General features: G+C 41.8%; 1 protein-coding gene across 3 annotated transcripts in view; it reads right to left on the reverse strand.

The window, feature by feature from the left end:
* LOC109868803 (WD repeat and FYVE domain-containing protein 2) overlaps positions 1–15,362 on the reverse strand; it is a 37,828-nt gene that overhangs the window by 19,120 nt on the left and 3,346 nt on the right. For all 3 annotated transcript variants that reach the window (XM_020458542.2, XM_020458530.2, XM_031798320.1), the window contains exons 2-6: positions 11,526–11,593; positions 11,264–11,337; positions 10,541–10,595; positions 10,108–10,258; positions 3,890–4,002 (exon numbers count right to left, since the gene is read on the reverse strand). In XM_020458542.2, the coding sequence (XP_020314131.1) occupies positions 3,890–4,002; positions 10,108–10,258; positions 10,541–10,595; positions 11,264–11,337; positions 11,526–11,593 (461 nt within the window). The remainder of the gene's footprint in view (positions 1–3,889; positions 4,003–10,107; positions 10,259–10,540; positions 10,596–11,263; positions 11,338–11,525; positions 11,594–15,362) is intronic.

The raw sequence follows: 15,362 nt of genomic DNA on the forward strand, positions 1-15,362 counted from the left end.
TACAATGTGATTTTCTGGATTTTTTTTTCTCATTTTGTCTGTCATAGTTGAAGTGTACCTATGATGAAAATCACAGGCCTCATCTTTTTAAGTGGGAGAACTTCCACAATTGGTGGCTGACTAAATACTTTTTTGCCTCACTGTATAAACAGAAGCCACTCCTCAGTAAAAGGCCTGAATGCCAAGCGTCACGTCTGGAGGAAACCTGGCACCATCCCTACGGGGAAGCATGGTGGTGGCAGCATCATGCTGTGGGGATGTTTTTCAGCAGCAGGGATTGGGAGACTAGTCAGGATCAAGACAAAGATGAACGGAGCAAATTACAGAGAGATCCTTGATGGAAACATGCTCCAGAGCACTCAGGACCTCAGACTGGGGCGAAGGTTCACCTTCCAAAAGGTGAACGACACTAAGCACACAGCCAAGACAACGCAAGAGTGACTTCGGGAACATGTCTCTGAATGTCCTTGAGTGGCCCAGCCAGAGACTGGAACCTAATCGAACATCTCTGGAGAGACCTGAAAATAGCTGTGCAGAGCTTGAGAGGATCTGCAGAGAAGAATGGGAGAAACTCCCCAAATACAGGTGGTCCAAGCTTGTAGCGTCATACCCGCGAAGACACAAGGCTGTTATCGCTGCCAAAATGTGCTTTAAAACAAAGTACTGAGTAAAGCGTCTGAATACTTATGTAAATGTGACATCAGTTAAAAAAAGTATATAAATTTGCAAAAATTGCAAAAAAAAAAATTGTTTTGCTTTGTCATTATTGGGTATTGTGGGTAGATTGATGAGGGGGAAAAACTATTGAATTAATTTTAGAATAAGGCTGTAACCTAACAAAATGTGGAAAAAGTCCAGGGGTTTGAATACTTTCAGAAGGCACTGTGTCCTAGCCTACTCTTTCAGGTAATAAATGCAATGTATTAGCCTTATGTTGAGCTAATTTATGATGTGTTATGCATGATAAGCTTCTAACTCATAGCCTCTGTCTCTTGCGCAATACGCAAGCACCTGTGCTTCGCTGGCCTCCCCTTAAAAAACACTCCTTAACTCGGAGTCCCATGCAGGAACAACTAGACTAGAATAGCTTGCTGGACATAATGTCTTTAGCATTTCTTATACCAATAGACTATTCGAGGAGAGATGCTAGCGTTTTTTTGCTGAATCTTAAATACAGCAGCCAATAGAACTCATGGGTAGTTTGAAAGAAGAGTGAACGCACGATGGCGGTAGGCTATAGCAGTTATTTATTCAGACCCATAACCATTCAATCTTCGTGAAGAGAAGTGAAAGCCTTCTGCATCCAATACTAGTCCTATATTATTCAAAGAACCCATTAGAATGATGAAAAGGACAACGAAATGTATTTAATTTAAATGTTGAAAGCGAGGAAGGAATGAAGCAACAGAGAGAGAAAGGTAGGCTAATAACATTAGAGGAAATATTATGAAAGGTATAAATGAGTCAGCCTATTAATTATACAAATAGGCCGTATTATACACTGCTCAAAAAAATAAAGGGAACACAAAAATAACACATCCTAGATCTGAATGAATGAAATATTCTTATTAAATACTTTTTTCTTTACATAGTTGAATGTGCTGACAACAAAAATCACGCAAAAATTATCAATGGAAATCAAATTGATCAACCCATGGAGATCTGGATTTGGAGTCACACTGAAAATTAAAGTGGAAAACCACACTACAGGCTGATCCAACTTTGATGTAATGTCCTTAAAACAAGTCAAAATGAGACTCAGTGGTGTGTGTGGCCATCACGTGCCTGTATGACCTCCCTACAACGCCTGGGCATGCTCCTGATGAGTTGGCGGATGGTCTCCTGAGGGATCTCCTCCCAGACCTGGACTAAAGCATCCGCCAACTCCTGGACAGTTTGTGGTGCAACTGGTTGGTGGATGGAGCGAGACATGATATCCCAGATGTGCTCAATTGGATCCAGGTCTGGGGAATGGGCGGGCCAGTCCATAGCATCAATGCCTTCCTCTTGCAGGAACTGCTGACACACTCCAGCCACATGAGGTCTAGCATTGTCTTGCATTGGTCTCACAAGGGGTCTGAGGATCTCATCTCGGTACCTAATAGCAGTCAGGCTACCTCTGGCGAGCACATGGAGGGCTGTGCGGCCCCCCAAAGAAATGCCACCCCACACCATGACTGACCCACCGCCAAACCGGTCATGCTGGAGGATGTTGCAGGCAGCAGAACATTCTCTACGGCATCTCCAGACTCTGTCACGTCTGTCACGTGCTCAGTGTGAACCTGCTTTCATCTGTGAAGAGCACAGGGCGCCAGTGGCGAATTTGCCAATCTCGGTGTTCTCTGGCAAATGCCAAACGTCCTGCACGGTGTTGGGCTGTAAGCACAACCCCCACCTGTGGATGTCGGGCCCTCATACCACCCTTATGGAGTCTGTTTCTGACCGTTTGACCAGACACATGCACATTTGTGGCCTGCTGGAGGTCATTTTGCAGGGCTCTGGCAGTGCTCCTCCTGGTCCTCCTTGCACAAAGGCGGAGGTAGTGGTCCTGCTGCTGGGTTGTTGCCCTCCTACGGCCTCCTCCACGTGTCCTGATGTACTGGCCTGTCTCCTGGTAGCGCCTCCATGCTCTGGACACTACGCTGACAGACACAGCAAACCTTCTTGCCACAGCTCGCATTGATGTGCCATCCTGGATGAGCTGCACTACCTGAGCCACTTGTGTGGGTTGTAGACTCTGTCTCATGCTACCACTAGAGTGAAAGCACCGCCAGCATTCAAAAGTGACCAAAACATCAGCCAGGAAGCATAGGAACTGAGAAGTGGTCTGTGGTCACCACCTGCAGAACCACTCCTTTATTGGGGGTGTCTTGCTAATTGCCTATAATTTCCACCTGTTGTCTATTCTATTTGCACAACAACATGTGAAATTTATTGTGAATCAGTGTTGCTTCCTAAGTGGACAGTTTGATTTCACAAGTGTGATTGACTTGGACTTGTGGAACACTTAACAACTTGGTGTTGTTTAAGTGTTCCCTTTATTTTTTTGAGCAGTGTATTTCAAAATGAAAATCAAATTCACTAGCCTATACTTGTAAATTTGTAGGCAGCGTGTTCTCTTCTACTTTATCATGGTTTGAACAATGTGTGTAATTTCAATCCATATAATACAACATGTTAATGTAGGGGTCATAAATGTATTTAATATATGGATCATCAGACTCAGGTAGCATCAGGTTTGAATTTTTATGCTGATCAAAGCCCTAATAAAACCCAGACATATTTATATGCTTCATAATGCTTTGAATGACACTTCCGGTTTTGTTGGGAAATACTTGGTGACCCAGGAGAAAAGTGATTTATTCTCAGGATGGAACATTTGTAAAATACAGGCAAAATATTCAACCCTAATGTGCAACTCTACTGATAAGAGACAGGCCTGGAATAGTGGTGCTGTCAGCAGTTGTCAGTCACACACTTTTTTGTCAATATAGGAAGAAGGAGATGTGACTATGCTACAACAGCTGACCCCAGATCAGAACATAGGGTTTGTAAATATCTGTGAGGGTTGTCCTCCGGGGTGTATATCTCACACAGCTCATTAGCTCTGTCACTACTGGCAGGGGATCAAGTGGTCGGGAGGGACAGTCAGTATGTAACAGAACTACTTGTAAAATCTACATGATTTTTCCAGACCTGGGTTTAAAATAGTATTTGTGTGTTCTTTCAAATATTTAGGGTCACTTTATTTGGTTTCCACTGCGTAATGAACCACTGGAGTAGCCCAAACAGGGCGAACCCCCCCCAGCTGGAGTTTTAAGGCTGGTGGAGGATGGGATAGTAGAGGACGAGTGTTGTGTTCCAATGTGGGATGTAGTAGTAGTAGTACCTGTGTGTCCTTTGAAGGTGGTGACCAGACTACAGCTGTCCTGCTCCAGCTTCAGGATGGTCACCTGACCAGAGTGGTCACCCACAAAGGCGTGCCTTGTCTCCACATCAAACCTGGGAGAGGTTGTGTCAAGGACGGTCTCCAGCAAAAACATGACAGTGGCAATGACTGATTAAAGAGGCAATCTGCAGTTGCTACATTCATTTTTGGCTTTATAAATGAATGATATGTACCCATAGATTATTGAAGAATATAATGTATAAATGCCTCATGACCTTAGTTCAACTGTCGTACCACATCAGAACTGAAAATAATGAGCTTGTTTGACTCCGTTGTTAGTACAGAAAGTAAATTTAAATGTTTTTTTTAAAGAACATAGTTAAAACTATAATTGTGATATAATTTATGGTCAGTCCTTGCATCTATAGCACTGTCTATGAATTTGAGAGTAGTTACATTTCTAATATTTTACCTAAACATGGGCGGGAAAATACTTTGTTATCGTTTAACTACGGATTGCTGCTTTAACTGAACAATTTGCATCTGTGCAACTTCACACACATTTACTCTATTCTCAAAGTGTTACCTTGTTGAAACCTACTGGATCTGATCTGTATGTGGTTCATTCTAGTCAGAGAAAGGTTGACTGCATATCCAGCAAAAACTAAAGATCCCACAACAATCAACTGTTCATTAGCTACAAAATCATATATACTTAGTCTCTGAGCTCAAGAGAGTCCTTTCAGTGACCTTCTGAGGGCGCAGCCAGGAACACAGCTCTCCCTGTGACCTGGATACAAGAGGCCAGAACAATAACAGCCAGAGATAAATTTAAAAAAAAAAAAGACAAATCTTCTCACTTAGCATAATGTAATTTCTCCTTCTTCTGAAAAAGGTTGCTGTACTAATCTGACCCTAGGCCAACTCAGAACTGGGGCTGTTATGGATAATTAGCTGGATGACATACTAAAGAAAATACACGTTCCAAGTTGATTTCTTTATATTTCAACAATTTTGGACAGTGCCTCCTTTAGGTTTGCAAGGCAAACAAAAGCAAAAAAATGGCTGCCATATGAATGATGTCAGCTGAAATCCAACGCCGTTTTGCTTTGCTATATTTAACATGGGAAGTGTTTATACCTGGCTTTGAAGAAGCAGTCAGTCTTATGACCTCACAGAGCTGGTTGGTATTGAGTGCCCTCCACAGTGGAGTGTACTCAAACCTTTCATCTCGCCATTACAGAAAACTCTCTGGACCGCTGCCTTGGTGACCGCATGACTGAAGGCTGTTGTTAGCATCTCCCAATAAGAACAACTACTTGGACGCTAATCTGGCTCCTTCTCTGGTCTACCCCACAGCGCTTCGTTGTTATAAAAACATACACTTGTTTGAGGTGAAGGAGACAGTCAAAAGCCATTACCACTTGAAATATGTTTTGTGGCTTTACATTTCACTTAAGTATCCATTAAGATAAAGTGCCTTCAGAAAGTATTCATACCCCATGACGTATTCCACATTGTTGTGTTATAGCCTGAATTCAAAATGGATTAAATGGATTGATTTTTTCCTCATCCATCTACACACAATACCCCAACCATTCCAATTGGCTCATTCAGCCCCCTCCTGTCCCCTGTAACTATTCCCCAGGTTGTCAACGTACTGGGTAAAATAAGGGTTTTTATAAACAGGTGAAAACATGTTTTGACATTTTTGAAAAGGTACTGAAAATTAAATACAGAAATATCTCATTCACATAAGTATTCACACCCGAGTCAATACATGTTAGAATAATCTTTGGCAGCGTGGTTGTTGATCATTGCTAGACAACCATTGAAGTTTTGCCATAGATTTTAAAGCAGATGTGCAGTAACAGTCAAAAGTTTGGACACCTACTCATTCAATAGTTTTTTTTATTTTAACTATTTTTTTTACCTTGTAGAATAATAGTGGACATCAAAAATATGAAATAACATATGGAGTCATGTAGTACCCCACAGAAGTGTTAAATCAAAATATATTTTATATTTGAGATTCTTCAAAGTTGCCACCCTTTGCCTTGATGACAGCTTTGCACACTCTTGGCATTCTCTCAACCAGCTTCACCTAGACTGCTTTTCCAACAGTCTTGAGGGAGTTCCCACATATGCTGAGCACTTGATGGCTGCTTTTCCTTCACTCTGCGGTCCAACTCATCCCAAACCATCTCAATTGGGTTGAGGTCGGGTGATTGTGGAGGCCAGGTCATCTGATGCAGCACTCTCCTTCTTGGTCAAATATCCCTTACACAGCCTGGAGGTGTGTTGGGTCATTATCCTGTTGAAAAACAAATGCTAGTCCCACTAAGCACAAAACAGATGGGATGGTGTATCACTGCAGAATGCTGTGGTAGCCATGCTGGTTAAGTGTGCTTTGAATTCTAAATAAACCACTGACAGTGTCACCAGCAAAGCACCCCCACACCATAACACCTCCTCCATGCTTCACGGTGGGACACACACATGCAGAGATCATCCGTTCACCTACTCTGCATCTCACAAAGACATGGTGGTCTCCAATTTGGACTCATCGGACAAAAGGAAAGACTTCCACCAGTTTAATGTCCATTGTTCGTGTTTCTTGGCCCAAGCAAGTCTCAGCTTCTTATTAGGGGTCATTTAGTAGTGGTTTATTTGCACCAATTCTCCCATGAAGGCCTGATTCACACAGTCTCCTCTGAACAGTTGATTTTGAGATGTGTCTGTTACTTGAACTCTGTGAAGCATTTATTTGGGCTGCAATCTGAGGCTGGTAACTCTAATGAACTTATCCTCTGCAGCAGAGGTAACTCTGAGTCTTCCTTTCCTGTGGCGGTCCTCATGAGAGCCAGTTTCATCATAGCGCTTGATGGTTTTTGCGACTGCACTTGAAGAAACGTAAAAAGTTCTTGACATACAGTGGTTAAGGGCACTGCAGCGCCAGCTGTGCCACCAGAGACTCTGGGTTCGCGCCAAGGCTCTGTCGTAACCGGCCGCGACCGGGAGGTCCGTGGGGGGACGCACAATTGGCCTAGCGTCGTCCGGGTTAGGGAGGGGTTGGCCGGTAGGGATATCCTTGTCTCATCGCACACCAGCGACTCCTGTGGCGGGCCTGGCGCAGTGCACGCTAACCAAGGTTGCCAGGTGCACGGTGTTTCCTCCGACACATTGGTGCGACTGGCTTCCGGGTTGGATGCGCGCTGTGTTAAGAAGCAGTGCGGCTTGGTTGGGTTGTGTATTGGAGGACGCATGATTTTCAACCTTCGTCTCTCCCTAGCCCGTATGGGAGTTGTAGCGATGAGACAAGATTGGATACCATGAAATTGGGGAGAAAATGGGGTAAAAATTCAAAACAGAAACTAAAATTCCACAACGTACTTTCAACAAAGGCACACCTGTTAACTGAAATGCATTCCAGGTGATTACCTCATCAATCTGGTGGAGAGAATGCCAAGAGTGTGTAATGCTGTCATCAGGGCAAAGGGTAACTCGGCCACTCAGGAACATTCACTGTCTTCTTGGTAAGCAAATTGTCCTGATGAAAGGTGAATTAATATTTCAGTGTCTGGTGGAAAGCAGACTAAACCAGGTTTTCCTCTATGATTTTGCCTGTACTTAGCGCCATTTCTTCTCCCCAGTCTTTAACAATTACAAACATACCCATAACATGATGCAGCCACCACTATGCTTGATAATATGGAGAGTGATACTCAGTCATGTGTTGTATTTGCCCCAAACATAACACTTTGCACTCAGGACAAAAAGTTGTGCTTTGCCACATTTTTTGCAATATTACATTAGTGACTTGTTGCAAACAGGATGCATGTTTTGGAAAATGTTTATTCTGTACAGGCTTATTTATTTTCATTCTGTTAATATAGTAGAGTAACTACAATGTTGCTCCAGACTCAGTTTTCTTCCTATCACAGCCATTAAAAACTGTTTTAAAGTCACCATTGGCCTCATGGTGAACTCCCTGAGCAGTTTCCTTCCTCTCTGGCAACTGCGTTAGGAAGGATGCCTGTATCTTTGTAGTGATTGGGTGTATTAATACACCATCCAAAGTGTAGTTAATAACTTCACCATGCTCAAAGGGATATTCAATGTCTGTTTTTTCACCCATCTACCAATAGACGCCCTTCTTTGCGAGGTATTGGAAAACCTCCCTGGTCTTTGTGGTTGAATCGGTGTTTGAAATGTACTGCTCGACTGGGGGACCTTACAGATAATTGTATGTGTGGGGTACAGATGAGATCGTAATTCAAAAGTCATGCTAAAAACTATTATTGCACACAGGAGTGAGTCCATGCAACTTGTGAGATATTATTATGAAGCACATTTTTACTCCTGTACATATTTAGGCCTGCCATAACAAAGGGGTTGAATACTTATCGACTCTAGACTTTATCTTTCCATTTTTAATTAATTCCTAAACATTTTTTTTTAAACATTCCACTTGGACATTATAGGGTATTGTGTAGGCAGGGATTTATTTATATGTTTAATCCATTTTAAATTCAGGCTGTAACAACAAAATGTGGAAAAAGTAAAGGGGTGTGAATACTTTCTGAAGGCATTGTACAGTCGTGGCCAAAAGTTTTGAGAATGACACAAATATTAATTTCCAAAGAGTTTGCTGCTTCAGTGTCTTTAGATATTTTTGTCAGATGTTACTATGGAATACTGAAGTATAATTACAAGCATTTATACGTGTCAAAGGCTTTTATTGACAATTACACAAAGTTGATGCAAAGAGTTAATATTTGCAGTGTTGACCCTTCTTTTTCAAGTCCTCTGCAATCTGCCCTGGCATGCTGTCAATTAACCCCTGGGCCATATCCTGACTGATGGCAGCCCATTCTTACATAATCAATGCTTGGAGTTTGTCAGAATTTGTGAGTTTTTGTTTGTCCACCCACCTCTTGAGGATTGACCACCAGTTCTCAATGGGATTAAGGTCTGGGGAGTATCCTGGCCATGGACCCAAAATACCGATGTTTTGTTCCCCGAGCCAATTAGTTATCACTTTTGCCTTATGGCAAGGTGCTCCATCATGCTGGAAAAGGCATTGTTTGTCACCAAACTGTTCCAGGATGGTTGGGAGAAGTTGCTCTTGAAGGATGTGTTGGTACCATTCTTTATTCATGGCTGTGTTCTTAGGCAAAATTGTGAGTGAGCCCACTCCCTTGGCTGACAAGCAACCCCACACATGAATGGTCTCAGGATGCTTTACTGTTGGCATGACACAGGACTGATGGTAGCGCTCACCTTGTCTTCTCCGGACAAGCTTTTTTCCAGATGCCCCAAACAATCGGAAAAGGATTGATCAGAGAAAATGACTTTACCCCAGTCCTCAGCAGTCTAACCCATGTACCTTTTGCAGAATATCAGTCTCCCCCTGATGTTTTTCCTGGAGAGAAGTGGCTTCTTTGCTGCCCTTCTTGACACCAGTCCATCCTCCAAAAGTATTTGCCTCATTGTGCGTGCAGATGCACTCACCTGCCTGCTGCCATTCCTGAGCAAGCTCTGTACTGGTGGTGCCCCGATCCCACAGCTGATTCAACTTTAGGAGACGGTCCTGGCCCTTGCTGGACTTCCTTGGGCACCCTGAAGCCTTCTTCACAACAATTGAACCGCTCTCTTTGAAGTTCTTGATGACCTGATAAATGGTTGATTTAGATGCAATCTTACCGGCAGCAATATCCTTGCCTGTGAAACCCTTTTTGTGCAAAACAATGATTATGGCACGCGTTTCCTTGCAGGTAACCATGTTTGACAGAGGAAGAACAATGATTCCAAGCACCACCCTCCTTTTGAAGCTTCCAGTCTGTTATTCAAACTCAATCAGCATGACAGCCTTGTCCTCGTCAACACTCACACCTGTGTTAACAAGATAATCACTGACATGATGTCAGCTGGTCCTTTAATAGCGGGGCTGAAATGCAGTGGAAATGTTTTTGGGGGATTCAGTTCAAATGCATGGCAAAGAGGGACTTTGCAATTAATTGCAATTCATCTGATCACTCTTCATAACATTCTGGAGTATATCCAAATTGCCATCATACAAACTGAGGCAGCAGACTTTGTGAAAATGAATGTGTCATTCTCAAACCTTTTGGCCACAACTGTATGTGTGGCATAGCAACATCATGTGAATAGCATAGAAAGAGTAGAATAGGTTGTTTCTAACTGATGAAGGATACTGTAGTCCAGAGACCCAGGCTATGGTGCGGTATAACCCCAGCTGTGTTCCACTCTCAGAGCAGTGCCAGGTGAGGTTCTTGTCCTGTCCTGTACTAAGGACCCACTCCATCTCCAACACAAAGAGCACCACTGTCACTTTGCCCTGGTGGGCTAAAAAACACACACACTTATGAAACACATCATGATAATAAAACAGATAAAACAATACAGGTATATATGACCAAACATAGTATACAGTAGATGGACTGGTGTTCTTTGCATCCTCAATCTTAGCTTCTTGCTTTTAGAGATCTTGCAGATAAAACCAAGTAAAGTGCCATGAACAGAAAAAAATATATATATATTTTGACTGGTTTAATCCCTTCCTGCCATTGACCGGAGTCAGCTGAGGCACACAGAGAACACAGCCTGTGTCTACACTTCCCTTCTCACCCTCATAGGTCCTTTCCGGGGTCATCTTGTTGTAGTCTTCAGACAGTATGAACTCCTGAAACACAGGAAGTATGTCACTCACTGGTTTTCCCAAGAAGTAGCGCAATATTTATTTGATATGGGACATACTTTTGGATCAAAATTATCCAACGCTTAAAATAACCTTACGAAGAGCCCTAAGCAAAAACGGAAGTGCTTAGCTTTAAAATGATATCCATGTTATTTTTAGACAGGCAATTTATTCTGCAAATAAATCCCATAATCTACACATAATGACAAAGGGTTTTACAGTAACCATAGCCTACATGTCCAATGAGATCACCAATTACAAAAATGTGAGGGCAATTATTCTACAACTCGCTTACATTTCCCAGTGAAACAGCCATTCCTGAAGATGAAAGCATATTTACTATCCCAGTGTTGATTGATCCACCTAACTGCTTAGCCAATCATGCAAGAGATTACTCAGAGATACAAACCCTCTGTGAGTATAGATCAGTGCTGGGTGTCTGGAGAAGCAAAGACTCGGTGAAAGAGTAACACACAGTAGCTACTCAGTAACCCGCTGATGTGAAACCATGACAACCCAACCCCCAATCTGACCCTGGCACTGGGGTACAAGCTTTGGTAGGCATATGTGTGTCAGGATTGAGGCTGGATGCTAAGTAGAAAAGTATATGTAACGCCCATAGATGAGTGTAAACTACAGAAATTGTCACTTACAGAGATGGTTCCATTCTCCATTCCCACAGACAGCCTCCTGGTCTCTGGGTTAAAGGACATACAGGAGCATGAAGCTACAAAAAGAAAGAAATGACAAGTCTAAGAAAAGTTGGTGTGTATTAAAACAGGAACAGATGCTAAAACAGATTCCATACAGACAGAATAGCTAACGACAGCTCACAAAATGAGGCCAATGGAGTTGCTAGGCCTAGATGCTTAACTCCATGCATGCATAAGTGGCTAATGCGAGACGAGTACTCACCTGGCATAGTGTGATAGATGCTGGGCCAGTACTGGCCACTGTCTCTCTTCAACCATATCCGGATCGTCCTGCGGGTCAGATGCAAACTTTGGTAATGGTATTACGGTAAAATCTCCCTTAGGTTTTTATGCGACCACGTTTCCCAAAAACTCTTAAATATCTGCTCCGAATTAAGATTCAAAACATGTCTGCAGAAAGAATGGGGTGTCAGCTATAACATGGCACCTTGAGTAAAAATAAAAAAATAAAAAAATAAAAGATTTTGTTGAAGTGGATTTAGACCCGGTAATGAAATTGCACTATGGGTTCCTGATCTGTACTACACAGAAATTCATAATTACAGATCATCACCGATCCTCCACCAAATGTCCCAGTGGGTGCGAGACACTGTGGCTTGTAGGCCTCTCCAGGTCTCGCACCCACTGTGAAATTTGGAGGAGGATCAGTGATGATCTGGGGGTGCTTCAGCAAGGCTGGAATCGGGCAGATTGGTCTTTGTGAAGGACACATGAATCAAGCCATGTACAAGGTTGTCCTGAAATAAAACTTGCTTCTTTCTGCTTTGACAATGTTACCCAACTCTGAGGACTGGTTTTTCCAGCAGGACAATGATCCATGCCACACAGCCAGGTCAATCAAGGTGTGGATGGAGGACCACCAGATCAAGACCCTGTCATGTCCAGCCAAATCCCCAGACCTGAACCCCATTGAAAGCCTCTGGAATGTGATCAAGAAGAAGATGGATGGTCACAAGCCATTAAACAAAGCCAAGCTTCTTGAAATTTTGCGCCAGGAGTGGCATAAAGTCACCCAACATCAATGTGAAAGACTGGTGGAGAGCATGCCAAGACACATGAAAGCTGTGATTGAAAATCAGGGTTATTCCACCAAATATTGATTAATGAACTCTAAGTTAAAACATAAGTATTGTGTTGCTTGAAAATGAATATGAACTTATTTGCTTTGCATTGTTCGAGGTCTGAAAACACTGCATCTTTTTTGTTATTTTAACCAGTTGTCATTTTCTGCAAATAAATGCTCTCAATGACAATATTTTTAATTGTAATTTGGGAGAAATGTTGTCAGTAGTTTATAGAATAAAATAAATGTTAATTTTACCCAAACACATACCTATAAATAGTAAAACCAGAGAAACTGATCATTTTGCAGTGGTCTCTTAATTTTTTACAGAGCTTTATGTGAAAATGGAGCGTTTTCTATGTTTTGTGGGAAAAACGAGGGGAATATAAGTGTTAACAATTACCTCATGTTATTTTAACCAATTATGAGTAGGCATTGGTTGATTCTGTCATTGGAAACACTTATCTTCCTCTATCTTGTTTTAATACAAAACATAGAAATGTGCAATTTACACATACTGTATGATGTTGGGCTGGTGAGATGATGAATATAAAGTTGAACTTTTTTTAAATTTCCCTTTAATAATTCATAAAGAAAATGAACACAAGTAAAATCACAATAACTAATTGATAGGTCTATCATTATTTGTTACTTATGTGACCTTTGAATGACTGGAATGAGCATGTGGTTGAGACTGGGAATTTTATTACACGCTAGAGAGAGATGACCAGTGGGCTTTCATGTCAGCTGACTGACAAGCCCGGTTGTTTTTATGCAACGTCTGCATGACAGTATATCAGTGGTCGATAAACAGACAGACACAGTGTAGAAGTCAGGTTTCTGATGAGATACATCTCTCTCTCTGCCTATTAGTTTTAAAGCGGGGTGACATTGGTACACATCAAGACCAATGTGTACAGGTCTAAAGGAGCGAAGACGCTAGGTGACCACGTCCAGCCAGAAAGAGCCATGACGACATGCTGCATACAAAATAAGCTCCAGCTGACTAAACTCCATGGTGAAGGAAGTTTCTGATGACCTCAACCAACGGAATTGAGCAGAGAGCAGGCTTTGTGGAATTCAGCTTTGGATACAGCGATTTCACCCAAGGTCAATACTTTTTTATTTTTTATTATGAAATGATTGTGCCTAATTTTGTCTTCAGTAGTTTCATGCCTTTGTTTGTTGAAATCCATACTTTTTCAAAAAATGCTACTCAAATATAGCGTCATGAAAAAAGAAAAATACTTTCAGATTCTCTGATTCTGCATATTTTTTATACTGAATGTAACCAGATCTTCAACCAAACCCTAATATTAGATCAAGGGAACCTGAGTTTACAAATAATTAAATAAATAAAATAAGTTTTTTTTACTTTAACAAAGTTCTGCAACACTCAATTTCCCTGTGTGAAAAATTACTTGCCCCCTTACACTCTCAATAACTAGTTGTGCCACCTTTAGCTGCAATGACTGCAACCAAATGCTTCCTGTAGTTGTTGATCAGTCTCCCACGTTGCTGTGGAGGAATTTTGGCCCACTCTTGCATGCAGAACTGCTTTAACTCATTTTTGGGTTTTCAAGCATGAACTGCTCATTTTAAGTCCTGCCACAACAACTCAATTGGTATTAGGTCTGGACTTTGACGAGGCCATTCCAAAACGTTAAATTTGTTGCTTTTTAGACATTTCCATGTAGACTTGATTGTGTGTTTTGGATCATTGTCTTGCTGAATGACCCAGCTGCGCTTCAACTTCGGCTCACAGACAGATGGCCTGACATTCTCCTGTAGAATTCTCTGATACAGAGCAGAATTCATGGTTCCTTCTATTAAGGCAAGTCGTCCAGGTCCTGAGGCAGCAAAGCATCCACAAACCATCACACTACCACCACCATGCTTGACCATTGGTATGAGGTTCTTACTGTAGAATGCTAGGTTTGGTTTTTGCCAGGCATAATGGGACCCATGTCATCCAGAAAGTTCACTCAGGTTTGCTAAAAAAAAAGCACCTGGACTCTTGGAAGAATGTGCTATGGACAGATGATTCAAAAGTATAACTTCTTGGACGATATGGGTTTTGTGAAAAAAGATACAGCAATTGAGACTGCATTGATTCCATGTGTTATTTCATAGTTTTAATGCCTTCACTATTATTCTACAATGTAGAAAATAGTACAAATAAAGAAAAACCCTTGAATGGAGTAAGTGTCCAAACTTTTGACTGGTACCGTGTGTGTGTGTGTGAGTGAGAGAGATAAATAGATATTTATCTCTCTCTCTCTCTCTCTCTCTCACACACACACACACACACACACACACACACAGTTGAAGTCGGAAGTTTACATACACCTTAGCCAAATACATTTAATCTCAGTTTTCACAATTCCTGACATGTATAAGGCCAGTTAGGATCACCACTTTATTTTAAGAATGTGAAATATCAGAATAATAGTAGAGAGAATTATTTATTTCAGCTTTTACTAATTTCATAACAATCCCAGTGGGTCAGAAGTTTACATACACTCAATTAGTATTTGGTAGCATTGCCTTTAAATTGTTTAACTTGGGTCAATCTTTTTGGGTAGCCTTCCACAAGCTTCCCACAATGTTGGGTGAATTTTGACCCATTCCTCCTGACAGAGCTGGTGTAACAGTCAGGTTTGTAGGCCTCCTTGCTCGCACACGCTTTTTCAGTTCTGCCCACAAATTATCTACGGAATTGAGGTCAGGGCTTTGCGATGGCCACTCCAATACCTTGGCTTTGTTGTCCTTAAGCCATTTTGCCACAACTTTGGAAGTATGCTTGGGGCCATTGTCCATTTGGAAGACACATTTGCGACCAAGCTTTAACTTCCTGACTGATGTCTTGAGATGTTGCTTCAATATATCCACATAATTTTCCTTCCTCATGATGCCATCTATTTTGTGAAGTGCACCAGTCCCTCCTGCAGCAAAGCACCACCACAACATGATGCT

Source organism: Oncorhynchus kisutch, linkage group LG2 (assembly GCF_002021735.2).
Source record: "Oncorhynchus kisutch isolate 150728-3 linkage group LG2, Okis_V2, whole genome shotgun sequence".
Classification (NCBI taxonomy): Eukaryota; Metazoa; Chordata; class Actinopteri; order Salmoniformes; family Salmonidae; genus Oncorhynchus; species Oncorhynchus kisutch.